General features: G+C 46.2%; 1 protein-coding gene across 2 annotated transcripts in view; it reads right to left on the bottom strand.

The window, feature by feature from the left end:
• The window catches only part of TBKBP1 (TBK1 binding protein 1), a 57,563-nt gene extending 37,566 nt beyond the window's left edge, over positions 1–19,997 (bottom strand). For both annotated transcript variants that reach the window (XR_014541011.1, XM_083583028.1), the window contains exons 1-5: positions 19,497–19,997; positions 6,626–6,906; positions 4,930–5,052; positions 2,358–2,462; positions 154–295 (exon numbers count right to left, since the gene is read on the bottom strand). Coding sequence is in view for 1 of the 2 variants with exons in the window: in XM_083583028.1 (XP_083439154.1) it covers positions 154–295; positions 2,358–2,462; positions 4,930–5,052; positions 6,626–6,847 (592 nt within the window). In the remaining variant the exon portion in view is untranslated. The remainder of the gene's footprint in view (positions 1–153; positions 296–2,357; positions 2,463–4,929; positions 5,053–6,625; positions 6,907–19,496) is intronic.
• Positions 19,998–20,515: the final 518 nt, after the last annotated feature.

Below are 20,515 nucleotides of genomic sequence, written 5' to 3'. Positions count from 1 at the left end.
CCTTCCTTCAGAATTAAATTTTCAACCCTCCCTCCTAATTCAGGCAATATAAGACACAAATGTCCTGTCAAATTTCAGAACTGGGAAGAGTACAGAGGTGACTACAAGGGACGGGGAATTGCCAGACTAGAATTATTATTATTTTTAAATCACCATGGCTCCCATGAAGCGACAGATACTGGACTTCTTGATTTTGCAGCTGAGAGTTGAGATTCTGGAACGAGCTGCCATCTCTCTGCCTCAACTGCTGCTCTAAGCTTCGGATACGATTCAGATGTGTCTCAACCAGAGCTCTCTGTAGAGGAATAAGGCCGGAATGGAGAAAGAGAAAAAGAAGAAGACAAAGACGACAAAGAAGAAGAAGGCGTCTTTAACTTTGGTGCACAGAAGTCTTGACAATGAGCTGCCACTAAGCCAATTGATGAAAAAGATTAGACAGCTCCCGATTTTGAGGCCAATTTCCCATCCTCCTGGCTCTGAAATCTTCACACCCAATTCTGCTTTGATCGCCATCAGCTTCTCCTTCCTTTTGGCACCCTGAGCCAACTAACTGGCTCTCCCACAGCTTAGCTGATCAGATCAAAGGGGGGGGGCTAATTCTTTTATCTTGCTATTCTACCTGCTTGCCTCCTCTGTCTCTTTCTTCTCCATTTATGCTGTTAAACAAGATTCACTTTTTGTTTTACCCTGACTCTAGTTCTCAAGCCTCATTTTCCTATTATTATTCTTCTTGCTCACTTTTTAAAAGCAAGCTTCAATTTTCAATTTCCCCTCCCTATTCTGCCCTTTTGTCTTCTTAACCTTTACTACTGTAGAGAGCCTTTTAAACTAGACACCTTCCTGGGTATTAGCCAAGAATGGCAAACACGGATTGGACTTCCTTATCCAGAGGCAGTTTGCCTTGATCAATACACGATAGGACAAATAACCCGGGATGGCTACCTCACCTACTAGTGAGCTTCCAGAAGTTAGATGATTCTGACCCAGGAAGGGAAACTGTTATGCCCTTTGCTAGAGCACTTTCACAAATAACAAATTGCTGTGAGGCTAAGGAAATTAGGTGTTTGTTTGTTTTTGTGCTTGGAAGCAACAATAGCCAGAAGCTCAAGCACTGCATAAGGACTTACTTGCAGAAGCTGAAAATCTGTTTCAAAAATGTACCGTATTTTTCTGTCTATAAGACGCCCCCGTGTATAAGACACCCACTATTTTGGGGGCAACAACCAATCGCCAGTCCACCCTCGGCTCTATCCGTGTATAAGAAGCCCTGTAATTTTTGACATCATTTTTTAGGGAAAAAACCTAGTCTTATACATGGGAAAATACGGTTTATGCCTTCTTTCAGGACAAATCTACTGCAAGGCCTGTAGCTCGGTGGCAGAGCATCTGAACTGGATGCAGAAGGTCGCAGGTTCAATCCCCAGCTTCTCCAAGTAGAGCTGAAAGAGACTCCTCATCTGGTACCCTGCAGCACCACTGCCAGTGTATGTAAAAGGTAAAGGACCCCTGGACGGTTAAGTCAAAGGCGACTATGGGGTTGCAGCGCTCATCTCGCTTTCAGGTTGAAGGGGCTGGCATTTGTCCACAGGCAGCTTTCCGGCTCATGTGGCCAGCATGACTAAACCGCTTCTGGCGCAACGGGACACCGTGATGGAAACCAAAGCGCATGGAAACGCCGTTTACCTTCTCACCACAGCGATACTTATTTATCTACTTGCACTGGCGTGCTTTTGAACTCCTAGGTTGGCAGGAGCTGGGACAGAACAACGGGAGCTCACTCTGTCGGCAAGCCCAATAGGCTCACTGGTTTAGTGGTAGGCAACTTATCTTCCTAAATTCCCTGATCATTCCTGTCAAAAGACCATGCCTCTCCTAGAACTTCCCAGCAAACTCTGGCTGACTGTAAGTGGAGCATAAGAGGCGAGTCCAAATGGATGATTAATGTGACCCAAAGTCAACATTTTTATTTTTTCAGTCTTCTACCACTCCATTCTTAAGAATCATGGCAGATTGTTTTATGGGGAGAGGGAAAACACAAATTAAAAACTTATCGTAAAATCAGACAAAGCAAAAGTATTTCTTACTGCCCAAGAAACCTGCCACCTGATGCCAGAACAACTGAAATGAGAAAAAGTTCAGAAACTGAACTCCTCGGGTTGGACATCTTGCAGATTCTCCAAATCTTTGTTTCAAAACAGAAGTGTGCAGCAGCAGCAGCAGCAAAGCTGTGCTGCAAGCCAGAACAGCTACAAAACATGAGCCCCATCTCATTTTACAGACACGTCATGCAAACAGGTACATGCAAAGGAGGCTTACAGCATGCCTCGCATCCGGCCAGAATGCTAAATGAAACCCACCATCTGCCCCAGCTCCGACTCAAGGTCAGTCTTCTCCACACACAGCTTCTCATAGGCTTGGATCATCTCACCCAGCTGTTCTTCCCTCTCCTTGCTTTTCTGCAGCTGGTGGGCGGGGGTGGAGGGGAAGAAAAAAGGCGGAAATCATGGCTCAGCAGCAGCAGCAAGCAACATATGATCCTGGAACTGCCTGATCACTAAGGCTGGAGACAAGGCGACAGCACGCTCGTTGCCTTTTTAGATATTCATTACCATCTCCTGCCCCAGATTAAGCTCACGGGCAACCTGGCTCAGATCAGATCTGCACAGACCTGGCCTGCCAGCCCTGGGAATCAATCGTGAAACGAACTTTCTGAGAGCAAGGCTACAATGCACAGAGCTGATAGGCTGGCCCTTGTGTCGATCATAAAGCCACATGCTCACACAGCCTTTCTCAGAGTAGATTTAGGTTTTTTTATATGGCTATAGATGGGAGGGGGTGGGTGCCAAACCAACAGCTGAGCTGATAACTGTGTAGGTAGTTGAAAACAAAACAAAGCAGGCAGCCCACCTGAAGCACGAGTCGGAGGGGCAATAAGCCACACTGAATTTAGAGCCAGGTACATGTGTCATTTGAGGAGCGTCCATCAAATATGAATGAGCAGTGTGCAGCTGCAAGCAACCCTTTTTCAGCCACGTTGCTCCGCCCTTCGTGTAAGTGGCTGAACAAGCAAGGATCCAAAAATTAACCCATTCTGTGCCCCTGCAAAACGGCGGGTAATTTGTAGTTTGCAAGCCATTAACCATAGTTTCTGAGTTTGCACATAATGGGAAACTATGGCTAACAGCTGGGTCCTGGTTTGCTCAGTCTCTCATGCAAAAGTGGGGAGGGGGGAAAGCTGCTGCAGAGAATCTCCATGTACGCAGCTCATGCATATCGTGGCTTATTAAGCAAGGACCTGATCGAACAAACCAGGACAGCCTCACCTAGTTTGAAGGTGTGCTTTGAGACATGTGAAACCCTATCTTCCTGCCTGTTCTTTGCTGCTACTGTTCTGTGGTATGGAATTTCTGGGAGCTGAAACAGTAAAGTGTGTTCTCCCCCCTTTTCCACGAAACTGCAGTGGAATTAAAGAGGTGCATTGGGCAAAGTTTGTCCACTCCCCCCCCCTAAACAGGGAAATATGTAGTGTGAACTACTCACTTCAGCACTGGTTCACACACACACACACTCCAGCAAACTCCTTCTCTGTGAAGCTGCAGAAATAGCAGCACATTTAGGAGTTGTATGGCCAAGCTACCTGGGACCTGAAGGTTGCTTAGAACTGCCAATTTCAGTTCCCCATTTCCCCCAGTCTTAACTTCAGTTGTCCACACCAAAAGCAAAGATAAGCCTAATAAAACCGAGTCATGTGTTGGAACAGGCTTGCTGAAAACGAAGTGGTTTTTAGCAAGCATCCAGAACAGTACAGTGAAGGTAGGGACATCAACAGCAGGAAGTTCCACATGACTGGTGCTGCCCCACTAAAATAATGATTCCTTTGGCGTTGGAAGACTTCCTGGGCCGCTGATGTGGGGAGGCAGCGAGTCCCTCCACACACCAGTGTCAGGAGCTGGAGTCAAGCGTAGCTCAGCAAGCAAAGGAAAATCGGGTGTCAGAGGAAACTCTTTATTCCAGAAACCAAAACAGCGCAGGCCTAGTGATCCCAGAAGCTCTTCCCAGTAGGTCTTGCTCCAAGAAGGCAGTTGTGGGGACTGAAAGGTCCCTGCCTTCCCACCACACTCTAAGGCTCGTCCTCTCTGGGGTCTTTCCCAAGTAGCACAACCTCTGCTATGCTCTTTTCACTTCTCTGCGTGTTTTGGGAGAGGGGAGCTGGTCACAGCAGGAGGGGGGTAGCAAGCTGGCAAACACCAAAAATGAAAAAGAAAAAACCCTGCCCAAAATTTTGGATCCTTGCATTGGAATAGAGTAACTTCTTTGGAGAGACAGCCATTCCTGAAATCCTCCCATATGTGAGAACTTCAGGTGTTATCATCTGGAGAGTTTCTCAAACAGAATGCTATCCGGAAGCCTGTCATCAGCTGCTTAGAGCATTATCAATAATAATAATAATAATAATAATAATAATAATAATAATAATAATAATGGTTTTTTGTAAGCCTTGCTGAGACGTACATTTTCCAAGTGTAATGATATTTGCCAGCTGCTTAGAGCATTCTTTAATATGATTCTTGTGCTATTATGGATCTTTGTAAACCCTGTTGAAACGTACACTTGAAATAAAAAGTTGCCTCGTCTTATGAATACATCGTTGTCACTGCTGTATGCCTTTCAGTATTTTCTGCGGCTCTTAATATAGTACTGTGCCCTTGCCTGTGATTTCGTTGGGGTACCAAGCTGGCAAAAGGAATTTAGTAACTAAATTTGCAGGCACATGTTCTTGAGCAACGTGCCGCAATCCACGAGGCAATCGTCCCCTACGCCTTACCTATTACAGACAATAACACAAAAAGCCACGAGCCAAGATGGCCAAGTCAAGTGCTTTTGCTCTTTAAAAGATCCTTTCCAAGCATGTCGGGAAGCCCTGCTCACCTCACGCTGGAATTGATTCAGCTGCTGCTGGAGGTTGGCTTTCTCGCTTTTCAGAAGAGAGGCCTCCTTGGAGTCGTAGGCTGGGAAGATGCGCTCCTCTCCAAACTCGCTAATCAGTGGGAACTGCGGGGCAGGAGCACAAGGAAAAAAAACACCAAGCATTAACGCTCTTAAAAAAAGAAAATGCACATTGCAGAAATATTGGGGAAAGCAGGCAAAGTGGGGAACAATAATAAAGCAGTATGAAGCATTTAAAGTACAGTCGTACCTTGGAAGTCGAACAGAATCCGTCCATTCAACTTCCAAAACATTGGAAAACCCAAGCACAGCTTCTGATTGGCTGCAGGAAGCTCCTGCAGCCAATCGGAAGCCATGGAAGCCCCATCGGACATTCGGCTTCCAAAAGAATGTTCGAAAACTTCTGGATTGATTTCGATTGTTTGGGAGCAAAAATGTTTGAGAACTAGGCTGTTTGAAAACCAAGGTATGACTGTACAGGTTTTATATAACACGGATTAGTGTTAAAGACAAAGTGACATCTAGTGGCACAACATTTCATGGGCCACAGCCCAAACCTCAGGCACAATAGCAAAATTTAAAATATAAAACCAGCAATTAATTCAATATATATCTATGTATAAACACACACAATATTATCTCATTCTCACACTCAGCTTCATGGCTGAGTGGGGATTTGAACCCTGGTCTCCCAGGTTCAAGCCTGACATACTAACCCTTACACCACACTGGTTCTCATAAAAGGAGCTGTTAATTTTATTTATTTATTCTATTCCTATCCCACCTTTCCTCCAGTGAACTCGAAGCAGCATGCATTGCCTTCACCCCCTCCAATGTTAAATTTGTTTTAATATTTTTATGCCACCTTTCTGCAATTACCTCCCCCTCAGCAATGTACAACAGACCTAAACAATAAAAACAGCAACAGCATTAAAATCAACAGTAAAAACATAAGGAACAACAGCACTACTAAAATAAATGAATCAAGATACCAAATTAAAAAGAACAACACCTTTTAAAAAAGCATCTTCACAACTACCCTGTGAGATAAGATTTGGCTGAGGGTATGACTGATGCAAGGTCAACTCAGGAATTTTCATGACCAAGGGGGGGATTTGAACCCAGACCTCACTGGCTGTAATCCAACACTCTAATCACTGTGCCACACTGGTGCCTTGAACAGAAGACTGATAAAAACAAGTAGGTGATGTACAAGAATTATCAAAAGCAGCCATAAAGGTGTTGCACATTTTTTTGCAGCGGGAAACCTTTACATGCCTACCCAGAAGTAAGACTTCAGTGGGACTTGCACCCAGGTACATGTTTACTGGATTGCAGTCTCGAAGTCCTTGATCATCAATTTCAAAGAAAATGCCCATTAAAAATATTTAAACATGAAGTTGAGCAAAGACCAGTCTTCCTTTGGCAGGGTATTCTGGAGTTTGGGGGCTGCTATCCAAAAGGCCCTGCTCCCTCTTAGTTCTCCCATTTTGAGCATCAAGAGCAGCACTTCTCTGGAAAATTATAAAGGACTGGGAGCAGAGAAGGCTAATGAAATCTTATTTATTTATTTAAAATATCAGCCACTTGTGCTACCTATCAGGTTTGACCCATCGAACCATTAACAGATCACCAGGAAACCAAACAGGAGCAAAGGCATCTACAAACCGCCACTCACCTTAATCTCATACATCTTCAGTTTCCGCTTCAGGCTAGCGTTCTCCCGCTCCAGCCCTGTCAGGCGGTTCTTGATGTCATCGTAGGCCGTGATGAGAGCAAAGTGGGAGGCAGAACACATCTCGCTGGAGAGGTCGGTATTGGGGCTGTCCAGCCAGTCATCCTCCTGGACCAAAGCATCTTGGGTAAGGATGCTGATGTCATCTTCAAACATGGAGTCCATGGCACAATCAGGGACAGACGGGCATTTAGCAGGAAACGCCAGTGCCTGGCAAACTCCAGCTATGGGAGATGGCAAGAAACAGGAGTGAGACACAGCACAGCATGGCTCCTTCTTCTAAGCTTTTTCCTCCCCTTTGTCTGGGAATTTTTATTTTTTCAAAAATAGTTTGGAAGCCTGTGTCTTATTTTCATTTATGCACATTGCACAGCATCTGCCAGTGGCATTGAGAGCTGGCTTTAATTGTTGTGAAGTGCTCTGGGGGGATAGTTTTCACCTGGAATACAGGAGGGTAAAGACAAATTATTATAAAATAAAATAAAATAAAATAAAATAAAATAAAATAAAATAAAATAAAATAAAATAAAATAAAATAAAATAAAATAAAATAAAATAAAATAAAATAAAATAAAATAAAATAAAATAAAATAAAATAAAATAAAATAATATAATAAAATATAGATTTTGATCAGTTGTCTGCCATGCATTTGTACATCTCTCAAGATATCGCAACCAAATTTCGCATGTTGGTTCCTCAGAACAAGGAGCAGGCTTTTGGATACAAATGGAAGCCATTTTGAATCAAGATGGCAGACTGAACCTTTCAAAAATGCAATAATTTCAACCACTGATTTCAAAACAGCACTGATTTGGCGGAAGGGGGCTTAGATTTCCCAAGCAACACCAGGTGCATGGCTGCTAGTAAATTTAATAAAACAAAACAAGGAAGAAACAGAGCTAAGCATCCTTGGGTTTTAAGAATGGCTTTTGCTTTCCTGGATGGAGATGTATGTGTGTAGCTCTGGATTTTGCATGGCTGGAATGTAGCCTACTACACAAAGGTAAGTCACACCCATGGCTCCACCCCTTTTTGCCTCTGGCCCCACCTACCTTAGGGATGTGGCCCCCAGAAGCTTGCCCCTGTGAAACTGTGGCCCTCAGGTTGAAAAGGATTCCCCACCCTTCCTTTAGCAGCACCCCAACACCTGATACCCAAGGCAGCCATTTTGCCCCATTTCATGATGCAGCTGCCTCTGCACACTTCCTTATAGAAAGACACACACATATTCCTTCACCGTCTGTTTTGAATGCCTCCCTGCTAAAGTGAAAAGGGAAATCTGTGACATAACCACTGAGTGAGACTTCTCAGCTATCAGACGCTGAGGGAGAAGGTGGATCAATCAACCCAACACACAGATGGCGAGCTCATACAACACAGAACTTAACAGTCATAGCCACAAACTGGGAAAACAAAACACCACGCAGACAGGATTTTTTTAAAAAAAGAGGAAAAAGCTCTCAACAGCAAAGAAAGGGAAATCTGGTATCAGATTTGGAAAAAGCAGGGAAAAGGTGGGAGTCCAAATTGTGTTGCAGCAACTTGGACGGCGTAACAGCGCATTTAAGGTGGATGGTGTGGGTGTATTTGTTAGAAAAACGAGGCTGCAGGCGCCATTCAGGAAAAAAACAGAAAAAGCTGGGGCATTTTTGCAATGAACGAATGAATGAATCTTCCGCCACATTTACAAGAACACCCCCTCGTCTGATGAGAAACAAAATCTGGAGTAGTTACCAGCTACTGGCTCTGTACTTACTATCAGTGCAGATAAGGAAGATAGAAAACTGCTGATACCAAATCAGGTCACCTAACCGTGCTACTGTTTATTTACAATGACTGACAGTTGGCTCTCAAGGATTTCAAGCAAGGGTCTTTCGCTACCAAGAGATACTGGGGGCTTAACCTGGGACGACTTGTGCCACTAAAGGCCAAAACAGAAGTATCTTTCTGTGAAGCTCTACATTCATAGAATCATGGAACTGTCGACTTGGAAGGGACCAAGAGGCTCATCTAGTGCTAGTCCAACCCCACCCCCCTGAAATGCAGGAATCTTTTTGCCCAATGTGGGGCTTGAACCCAGGACCCTGAGATTAACAGTCTCATGCTCTACCAACTGAGCTAACCCACTACATGCATTTTGTGAAAGAGTACTTTAAAAAAAAAGTCTTATTAAATTTTCTCCACAATGCAATACAGTGGTACCTCAGGTTACATACGCTTCAGGTTACAGACTCCGCTAACCCAGAAATAGTACCTCGGGTTAAGAACTTTGCTTCAGGATGAGAACAGAAATCGTGCTCCGGTGGCGCTGCGGCAGCAGGAGGCCCCAGTAGCTAAAGTGGTGCTTCAGGTTAAGAACAGTTTCAGGTAAAGAACGTACCTCCGGAATGAATTAAGTACTTAGCCCAAGGTGCCACTGTACAAGACAAGCTAACCCACACGAAGAATAATAGAAAGGAAAAAAGAAGCCAAGAGATACACAAAAGAATACAAGATTCTATCTCACAAGGGTACCTTAACTTTTGTCCCATACAGAAAAAGATGTACCCTGCCAGCTGTCACCTGGGAGCACCCCAGCCTCTCACCCTGGCAGATCTTCCCTTCCCTGTATCTCACACAGGGTCCTTCAAACTGTTCATCATCATCATCATCATTTATTACTTATACCCTGCCCATCTGGCCAGGCCTCCCCAGCCACTCTGGGCGGCTCCCAACAGGATATTAAAAACCACAATAAAACAGCAAACATTAAAAACCTCCCTAAAAACGGTTGCCTTCAGATGTCTTCCAAAAGTCAGATAGTTGTTTATTTCCTTGACATCTGGTAGGAGGGCATTCCTTACCCAAACACAGTAAGAAATAATATTAAGAGAAATAATAATAGAATACTGAGAGAGAAAGGTAATGATAACAAAGGAGAAAGTGAAAGACGTAAAAGTGAAATTGTACTTCTTCACACTGCTGAGCAAAATTCACACCCACAAGAGGCAGTGTTGGCCATCAACTTGGAAGGCTTTAAAAAAGAGAAATGGAGAAATTCTTGGAAGGTAGTGGCTGGGAATCACTCAGCTCCCTGGCTTGCAGGCTTCCCATCTGGTCGGCCACAGGGAGGAAAGGACGCTCACCATTGTCTACACTGCCTGGCAATGGCTCTCTCTCCGGGTTCAGGCAGGGGTCTTTGCCGTCTCTACCTAGAGGTACCAGGGACTGAACCCGGGGCCTTTCTCATGTGCTTGACTCTGGAGCTACAGCCCGTCCCCCCAAAAAATAATAATAAGTAAAATAGCTGAAAGAGACTCTCCCTTTCCAGAGACATTTTGATAAGGAAGCTTTTGCTGCCTGGAAGCTTTGGGAGTGAGACGGACCATGTATGGTGTTGAAACAACTGAACGCGGGGGCAGCTCAGGACTCCAGCATAGAGGGGGCGGGTCAGAGCTGGCTAAAAAGGGAGTTTAACGCAGATTTCTTGGGCAGGGCTCAGTCCACAAATGTTGGCTGTAGCAAGTGCCTCTGAGGATGTACAGGGTTCTCATCCGTCACCAGCCAATAAATGAAACCAACTCCTTTCTGAGCCAGAAGCCAGGCAGATGGATGTCCCCTCTTGGACTCCAACTGCTGAAGCAGTGGGGCAAGCTGAGCACCAGGCTGGGTGGGTTGGCGGAAAGAGCTGTGGGCACAATAAGGGGCAGCAGTGAAAGCCTCAGTTGCAGCACAGGGTCAAGGCCTAGCGGCTCCATAATCACACAGCAGAGGAGCCACGTATCCTGCCATGGCAACTGTGAACAATGGGCTGCCAACTTCCCATTTATTCCTCAGCGGCCACACGCACTTCTTGAACGGAATCTGTTCCGGAAGAGCATTCAACTTCCAAAACATTCGGAAACCAAAGCACAGCTTCCGATTGGCTGCAGGAAGCTCCGTCGGACATTTGGCTTCCAAAAATAGTTCGCAAACCGAAACAGTCACTTCCGGGTTTGCGGCATTCGGGAGCCAAAACGTCCAAGTACCAAGGCGTTCAACAACCAAGGTATGACTGTACTTTAGAAGTTTAGCTTCTCCTGCTAAATTCCTCCATGTCATGCTGGTAGTGGATGCAGAAGAGCAGGGCTGGTAAAAACTGGCAATCCAAAACAGAGAGAGGAGAATTTAAAAACGAGAGAGAAATCCAAAGTCAATTCCAAAACCCACAGGATGGCTGCGTTTTGCTCTCATGTTATTATCCTAAAGCCTAACCTCTAAGCCTTCCTAAATGGCCATGAGGGCAATTGCCTTTCTTAACCCTCTCCCTTGAAAGTACATAGAGCCAAAGGAGGAAGTTGGGAGAGTGACTCTCTTTCCCACTTCCTCTTTCAGCTCTATGGGCTTTTGGAGGCTTGTACAGGTATTATTACCCTGTATTTACTTGAATCTAATGCGCCATCAGTTTTCAGAACCTCGAAGCAAAAAAAAAAAAAAAAGAGCATTTGCTGGAGAATGTAAATGTGCCATCGAATCTGTTATGTACTGAAGTTCTCACCCTGGGCCAGCAGGGGGATACTGTAGATAGTTTTCACTCAGGTCCACATATGCAAATAGGGGATTGAAAGTGACGTTCAGTGATTGGATAGTTACAGAAAGTGGTTACTGTTGCGTTGTACTGGAGCTCTATATAAGCAGGCTGGCTGAACCCTTCAGTTCAGTTCTGTTCTGGCCTGTGAATAAACAAGAGCTGTTTGAAGAATCGCTGTGTCGTCTGATATGTTCACCCACAACTTAACAGAATCTAATGCGCACCTTAATTTTCGCAACGTCATTTGACCAAAAAAAAGGGTGAGCATTAGATATGGTAATTCTAGGGATCTGACCTTCACCCAGGTCTCTTGAAAAATCAGTTTCTGTGACCACCTTCTTTCTGTCTCATGGGGATGGAGAGAAATGTCACCCATGTGCTTAAAAAAGTGGGAAACTACTTGGAGTTCCAAATGAACAAGATAAAAAATCAAGAAGGCTATGAGTGCTATGTTTGGTTAATTCAGCCTACCACTAACTTCCCTGTAGGAAGGATTCATCTCTCTCTCGTTTGCTGTGGGCTTTTATTTTATTTTATGTATTTTTGCATTGCTTGAAAACTGCCTTGGATGGGTTTGTATCGCGAAAGGGGGCGTGCAAATAACTTCTTGCACCTCTTTTCAGTATTTCTAAAAGCACCTATATATAGCAGCAAAGTTATTAATCAATTAAAAGGCTGATAGTTTATCAGCCCACTGCTCTCATTATGACTGCATACACACCACACAGTTAAAGAACAAAGCTCCCACCCAAAGGATCCTGGGAACACGAGTTTAACCCCCCCCCCCCGAGCTACAATTCCTAGGACCCTTAACAAGCTACACTACCCAGGATTATTTGGGGGAAGCCAAGCAAGTTGAATGTATGGTGTGTGCATTCAACTTGTGATGATTTGCTATTATGATCATTTTACAAAGTGACAGGTAGAGGGGAGGAGAGAGACAACTAAGTCCAAGTGACTTGCTCAAGGCTGTCAAACAACTTCCTAGCAAAGATGGGACTTGGATATATTGGCTTCCCAGAGTCCTGCATGTCACATGGCCTCCTTTCTGGCATGGGGAAAATCCCATGGGTGGGTGAAGGAACTGTCAGAAGCGTTAAGCAAAACATATCTAAATTAAATCAACGGCTAGCCCAATCGCCTGCCTAACAAGCTGAGTTGATAATAAGGAGATATATTTCCCAGCTAATCCCAGGCAAAGAAAACTGAAATTCAGAGAAGCAAAGAGGAATGGGGTGTGGTTTTTTTTGAAGGGTTTCCCCCCTATATACCATTTCTTGTTCCAGATAATTTATTTCCCTTCTACGTTCCATTTTTTTCCTATTCTCTAACGTGCCTTTTTCTGTTTGGGGAGGGGGGGGTTGGAATTGTGGTTACCAAAAGAATTAGTATTTAAATGCATTCAATTAAATAAAAGCCCACGCACATATATAGAATAGAAATGCATCATTAACAACATAAAAGAGGAACGCCACCCATGCCTGGAAGACCAAACATTAAAAGGGGGAGGGACGAGAACAAGGAACAAAGCAAGGCAAGATGCTGTTCCAAGTCTTAAATTAGGAAGGAAGGAACCACAGTTCAGGGGTGCTTGAGGAATCTAATGTTTGCAAATCCTGATACAGACTGACCAGATCCACAACTATTGGGCTAATGAATAGCTCTGTTCTGAGCTGCACTGTGCACTTTTCCAAATGCTTTGATGCAGTTCTCAGCTCAAAAAAAAAAAGTTTTTTTTAAAAAAAATCTCATTTTGAGATAAAATCTGCATTTCTAAACATGTTTCAAGAGGAAATGTGTTTTAAAAACGCATATTAAAATGTGATTTTTTTTGTGCGGATTATCCCCCCCACCCACCCACACAAATCAAGCATTAATGTAGAATCAGGGACAAAGCAAATTTATGAGTGAACACATGGAGCAGTGGCATGGGTCAGAAACAGACTCATCTGTCCATCCCCAGGGATAACGGCACCTGCTTACATGGAGAAGGCCCCAGCTTCAATCCCCAACACCTCTAGCAAAAACAATCAGGTAGCAGATGATGGAGAAGACTTTTGCTGGAAACCCTGGAAAGCCACTGCCAGAGTTTGTTAGAGTCTGCAGATACCAGGCTAAATAGATAGGCAGCCTGACGTGGGATAAGGCAGTGTTCTACTTTCATAGGTATGTGTGGCAGCGCAACATTTTAATTTATTTCATTTTATCTTGGTCCCTTTCTCACTCTTTCTGCTTTCCTCCTGGGCCATCCAGTGTAGGCCAGCCTTCCGTAATCTGGTGCTCCCCAAACAACTACAACTCCCATCCATCCCAGCCATGGTAGCCATGCTAACTGGGGCTGATGGGAGTTGTAATGTAAAACATCTGGAGAGTGCCAGGTTGGGGGATCAGAGGCCAGAAACCTTGGAGAGCTGCTGCCAGTCAGTGTAGGCAAACTGAGCTAGATAGACAAATAATCTAACCTGCTATAAGGCACCTTTCTTTGTGTGCTCTGTGTGCTCTAGCGGACCTGGGAATGTGACATATCGGCACCTATAGGCTGTGAAACCTTTTGGAGTTGTTGTTCTCTCTCTCTCTCCCTAGAATCAGCTCCGCTCCTTCTGCCCAATGCTGTTTCAGCCGCGAAATGGAAAAAGAACGATGGCCAGGGAATTGAAAGCAATTAGGCAAAGATCTTCCTCGTCACAGCCAAGTAACTGGCAGAAGGAAGAAGCTCTAGTCCCATCAGAAAGGAACACAGCCAGAAGGGACACTGTTTTCTAAGAGCAGCTGGTACACAGTGTTACCTAAAATCACTGAGCTGGGAAGGATTCCATGGGGCCACGTAGACCAGCCCCTAATCCTGGCCCAGACAGGATGTCCTGTACCCAAGAATCTGGCAGGGTAAAATTCTGGACCAAGGAAAGCTGGATTCTGAAGCCTTCAATAAAAGTTCATGAAACAGAATGTCTGCATTACATTTGCACAGTTCGTTATAATTGATTCTGCGTCTACTTGTCAGTGTGGGCAGAGGAACCCAGGAAGTCAGACCAGCAGACTATGTAAACTCAGTACTATTTACGCGGACGGGTCATGGCTTTCCAGGGTTCAAGAGCAGTTACTTTTCCCAGACTGAAAGAGCTGTAATGGTCACTGAACAACAACATCCCATTCATATGTATACATACAGTATATCTATCTATGTACTAAGTTCTCTAAGCTTTCTTCATATTCTTTCTATTGACAGTCACACAGTCACAAGATCTAGAAACTTCACATTTTCACAATGAGAGAAGAAGATGAAGAAGAAGCAGCAGCAGCCAACCTTCTCAGAATGCTACATTTTGCAGTCAGTATCCTGCACGGTAAGGGACGTGGGTGGCACTGTGGGTTAAACCACAGAGCCTAGGACTTGCCGATCAGAAGGTCGGTGGTTCGAATCCCCGCGACGGGGTGAGCTCCCGTTGCTCGGTCCCTGCTCCTGCCAACCTAGCAGTTCGAAAGCACATCAAAGTGCAAGTAGATAAATAGGTACCGCTCCGGCGGGAAGGTAAACGGCGTTTCCGTTCGCTGCTCTGGTTCGCCAGAAGTGGCTTAGTCATGCTGGCCACATGACCCGGAAGCTGTACGCCAGCTCCCTTGGCCAATAAAGCGAGATGAGCGCTGCAACCCCAGAGTTGGCCACGCCTGGACCTAATGGTCAGGGGTCCCTTTACCTTTTTATCCTGCACGATGTGAAAGAAGAAACCACACAGACTTGTCCATGCTCGCTTTCTCTTCATGTGTTATGCACGCAAAAAATGCACTTGGTGCTATACACAAAAGATATACAAGAAATGTGCTTATACTCCACACAAGTTCACATGCCAAGGGAGTCTTGGATTGGCCAGAGCTGTCCACACACATACACAGCCCAAATATGCATTTGCTGCTGCATAACATATGAAGTTCTATAATGGTTGGGGTAGCTGCCGAGAATTCCTCTTCCGCATGGCATTGTAGATTCGGTGCACAGATGGCACAGCCCAAAGGTCGGGTTTGAAGATCAGGCCAGGCCAGAGGAGACCGCCTGGAAGCACGCAAGGCAGCTGCCTCTTTTCATGAACCAGCTCCGATGCTTAAAACTTTCCTACACAGAGGACTGCTATTCTGCTCTGCTTCATCCTGTCGCTTTTTTCTGATAGCAAATTCCTTTCACCACCACCCCTCATGCCAGCCAACTGCAAGGGATCCATAATGGGGCCATTGATAAACAATAGGAAGGTTATCAAGGCGTTTGGGGGAACGACAAGCGTAGCCAAAGAAAAATGCCCTCAAGAACACTACACAACAAAGAGCCTAATGAGGACTGGGAATACTCTGTGTAACCAAGAAGAGCCATGGAATGATGAATGCCGACTTGAAATGGAAAAACAGAACATTGAAAAGGGAAGGGAAAGAGGGGAACTGGGCTGCTTGAGTCTATTACAGCTTCGCATGCTGGAACAGAGGAGGGCAGGGCAGGGCTGACTGGCGCCCAGGACAGGAGACACAAGCTTTTGTTGCAGATCCCACTAGTAGCCACTAAGTGGGAAGATGTTCGAGAGGATTTCATGTTAAAACCATAAATGCTCCATTTCCCCTATGTGGCCATGATCAACGAGGTGAACACAATGCATGCAGGGGAAAGAACGCTGCACTTAAAAATTAAAAAAAAAAAAAAATCTAGCACAGCACTGCTGTAGAAGGTTGTCTCTTAAACATGGGACAGAACCACTAAAGCAAACACTTTTTCACCCTTCAAAATGTGCCAGATGAACTCAGGCATATTACATTGATCCTGGTCCGACTGCACTGGCTACCAATTAGTCTCCGGGCCCAATTCAAAGTGCTGGTTTTGACCTATAAACCCTTAAATGGCTCAGGACCGCAGTAGCTTAAGGACCACCTCTTTCTATATGAACCTACTCGGCTATGGGTGATTGCTGAAGAAGACCCAGACCCTGAGACTATCTTCTGAGGCGCTTCTTCATGTGCCTCCTCCTCGAGGGGTCCGGAGGGTGGCAACAAAAGTACAGGCCTTTTCTGCAGTGGCTCCTTCTCTGTGGAATTCTCTCCCCAGGAAGTTTGCCTGGCACCTTCATTATATACATCTTTAGGCACCAGGCAAAAACGTTCCTTTTTAACCAGGCCTTTGGTTGATTTGATTGACATCCTATGCTCTTTTAAAATGTTGGGTGGTTTTTTTTGGGGGGGGGTGTTATTGGGTTGTGGTTATTGTTATTTTGATTATGTATTTTGAGGTTTTTCTATTTTGATTTTATTTTGTGAACTGCCCTGAAACCTCTAGGCATAGGGCGGTATATAAATTCAATAAATAATAATAAATAATAATAATAATAATCAGGGACAATGTGAAAATGCTCCAGAGACCTCACTGGTCGCCTCAGACCACAGCTGGGGCAGGCAATGAATGTTTAAGAATTCATTCAAATATAAGACAGAAAAAATGAAAATGTTGAAAGTTTAGGATGCAGTTATGCCTCCCTCTAGGGACGCGGGTGGCGCTGTGGGTTAAACCACAAAGCCTAGGACTTGCTGATCAGAAGGTCGGCGGTTCGAATCCCCACGACAGGTTGAGCTCCCGTTGCTCGGTCCCAGCTCCTGCCCACCTAGCAGTTCAAAACCACGTCAAAGTGCAAGTAGATAAATAGGTACCGCTCCGGCGGGAAGGTAAATGGCGTTTCCGTGCGCTGCTCTGGTTCGCCAGAAGCGGCTTAGTCATGCTGGCCACATGACTCGGAAGCTGTACGGCGGCTCCCTCGGCCAGTAAAGCGAGACGAGCGCCGCAACCCCAGAGTCGGTCATGACTGGACCTAATGGTCAGGGGTCCCTTTACCTTTTTATGCCTCCCTCTGACTGCTCATGCATGGAGGGCCTACCATGAGCCCTCTGCACATGTGCAAAGGCATTCTCATCTATTACTTTACATGTTGCACAGACCCAGCACTGAAAAGATAATCCAGAGGATTGTATTGTGAAGATCCCATTCATTTCAATGGGGGGCTGTATTGGAGAAATTCCCAGCAGATTGTGCCCCATCAGATCACCGCTTAAGAGCAACAGAGTAGGAAACATAATTTAGCACCACTGTTTAGTAAATGCTACACCCTTTTATTTATTTGTTAAATTTGCATCCTGCCTTCCCACCCAGGGAAGGATATAACTAAGGTCACCTCTTGAGATTGGGGCACTGGCATTAAACCCTGGCAAGGGACCATGCTGTGGGTGATAGGGATCGCAGAAGTCTGATGTTTAGGGAGCTGGGTGGTGGGGAATGGGAGAACACAGGGATGAAGGATTCAGAGACAAAACACTCAGTCCTTGAGCACACCAGCTCAGTCCTCCCACCTTTTCTGTTACAAGGCAATATTACCAATGCTCAACAATACATATGACTAAGGAACAGATGCAAAACCACAGGAAAACAACAGAGGGGCCTGTTTATCGCAGACCCAGCAGGATGGTTGGCTGGGGCGAAGTTCCATCATCCTCAATACGTAGGGACAAGCAGTGGCTACTCACTGGTGGGGCATATGTACTCTGTATGTACTCAGAGGCAGTCTTCTCTGTTATTATTGCTTCATAAATCAAATTCCAAAGGGTGAGCCCCAAACCCAGCTTTGCACAATTTGATTAGGCAGAGGTAGAGAATATGCTTAGGGTCAATATTTTTTTTTTAAATGGAAGAACTGAAATAAGTTCCTGGGAGTGGGGTGAATCAGCAGGATAGGGGAAAATGGAAGCAACCAAACAGGATATCCATCATGCAATTGCATGGATTTTTTTTGGGGGGGGTAGCATGCTCCCTGAAGTCCGATGGGACTGGAATGGTGCTACAGATCTCTGGGACAAGGAGAATAGCAAGCAATTAGATAAGAAGGGAGCAAGTCTAGGGTAAGGGAATCAAAATACAGTTTATGGGACACAGCGGGATAGTAACCAGCATACAGCATGGGTGCAGGGAGTCACTGGGAATGCAATTCGATTTGAATGGGCAGGTGAATGGAGGAGGCCCTGATCCAGGGGGGTATGCACAGTTGAGCAGCGATGGAAATGAAAACAGCCGTCTAGCAAATACAATGTGAATGTGGGAGCCTAATTCCTAATTCTTGGTAGGAGATTAGGGCAGCCAGGGGGGCACAGAGGCCAGAATGCAGTTAGGATGTGGTGCAGCACAGATCCCAAGGAGCAGGAAATGCAAATGAAGTCAGGGTGGAAGGTAAGGAACGCGGGAGAGTCAGGGAAAAGGGCTGTAGCTCAGTGGGAAAGGATCTGCCTTGCATGCAGAAGGTCCCAGGTTCAATCCTGCCCGTCAGTGTAGACAATACTGACTTAGTATAAGGCAGCTTCCTATTAAAGAGAGCGGGTGCAGTTTATCAGGGGGACATTAAGCAACCGGAACAGGGCTTGGCCAGGTGGGGTAAACAAGCTGGGAAGAAAACCCAGAGTGGGAACAATGTGGAACTGGGCCAGGGGGCAGCATGCAACCCTCCCCTGGGTCCCTTCCAACTTGCAATCCTATAATTCCCTGTGGAAAATGGGTGTTGAGGGAGAGCAGCACCTGGCCTGCAGTTGGACGAGGAGAAGGGGGAAAGGGTGGGCTTGATGGGGGGCGGGAAGTAGAATGCGAAGTTAAGGGGGCAGCAGGCACTTGGGGACGATGGGGCGGTTGGTCAGCAGATCTGAGGAATAGCTAAGAGTGGGGGGAGCAGAGCTGCGAGGGGTCAGCATGCAAGCGAAGCAGATAGGGAGTGGGGGGGAGATCAAAAGGGGCAGATCTAGGGCACGGAGTGCTGGGGGCTCGCCACACAGATGCTGGGGGGGGGGGCAAGCATCGCACAAATAACTGGGATGGAGCGAGCCTGGCTCCAGGAAGGCGATCTTGTCTGTTTAAGGAAGGAAGCGCCTCCGCCGGCCAGGCGCTGGGCCGAGGCCCCGGAGCCCCCAGCTGAGCGGGCTGTCCTGCGATGCCCCCACCCCAGAGTTAGAGGGGGGGACCTTCTCCCCTCTCTCCCGTGAACAGCCTCGTCATCATCATCATCCTCTCCCCCAGGAGGACGCAACGGTGGGAGAGCGCGTTGGTGGGGAGGCACCACCACCTGGCTGCCCCCACGGATGCTCTCCCCCCCGCCCCTTATGCAACCACCTCCCCCCGCCCTCCCCCCTTCCCCCGACACCCCCCTCCCCCGGTTATTCTTGCAGGGAGGCGGCGAGGTTAAGGGTGTGGGGAGGGTTGGACTTACATCACCTCCCCGCTTGGTGGGGAAAGATCCTCCATCCTTAGCAGCTGTAGAAGTGGGTGCTTGCTGGGGGGAGGGGGGAGGCTCTCTTCAGGGGCTTCCTCCCCCCTCTTTGGTGGCTCTCTCTCTCTTCCCCCTCCTCGAGATCCAGCCGATCTCTCTCTCTCTCTTTCTCTCCCCCTCCCCCAGGGCTCACGCCACGAAGTGTGCCATCATCATCAGGCTGGCAGAACCGCCACGCGTCCCACGTGGTGGCTTCACCTTCTGTGGCCTAAGGATGCTCCGCCACACCTCCCCGTTGCCCAAAGAAAACGGCGATCACATTTCTGGAAGGAGGAGGAAATGTTTTGAAATCTCATTCCTGGCTGGCCTGGTATAGCCTCTTGCCTCGCACTCGCTTCCCTTGGTTTTGCAGCTCCTGTTTCCTGCTCCCGAGAACACACACACACACACCCCAGAAGCAGGAAACAGTCACAGTGCAAAAGAGGTACCCTTTTTTTTTAATTTAAAGAGAACCTGCAATAACAATCTCCTCCTCCGCCTTCTCTCCCATCCTCCGAATCGAACTGATCGCACAGCACAAACGAAACAAACAAAGCCAAGTTTAGGCAGGGGGCCGGGGTCGTTTTTTGCTATGTTGACCATTTAATTTTTGGTTTTAAACCAGTGGTTACTTTTTGCAATGAGAGGCGAGGAAGCTAAGCCTCGCCGGGAGGACCTTGCTGTGACTTAGGGGCTTTGTTCCATCTCACTCTTTAACAACCCCCCCCAAAAGCCCAGCCCTTTCCCAGTATCCCCAACTCTAGATGCTGGGGCGGAAAACAAAGGCGAAAGCAGGGGATGCACTTCCAATTCATCAGTTGCAGAGGTAAAAGCATCCTTCAAAGTCACATTTGAAAAACAACGCTTGAAGGTGTCAATTTTCTTTAAGATAAGGAAGAATGTCCCAATGCCAAAAAGCCAATTAAAATCCTGAAAAAAATTGCCTCATTTTGGATGCATGAACAATTTACATTTGTCTT

This window comes from Podarcis filfolensis, assembly GCF_964270895.1.
Source record: "Podarcis filfolensis genome assembly, chromosome: 13".
In the NCBI taxonomy this organism is placed as follows: domain Eukaryota; kingdom Metazoa; phylum Chordata; class Lepidosauria; order Squamata; family Lacertidae; genus Podarcis; species Podarcis filfolensis.
This window is presented reverse-complemented; position numbering and strand designations above follow the sequence as displayed.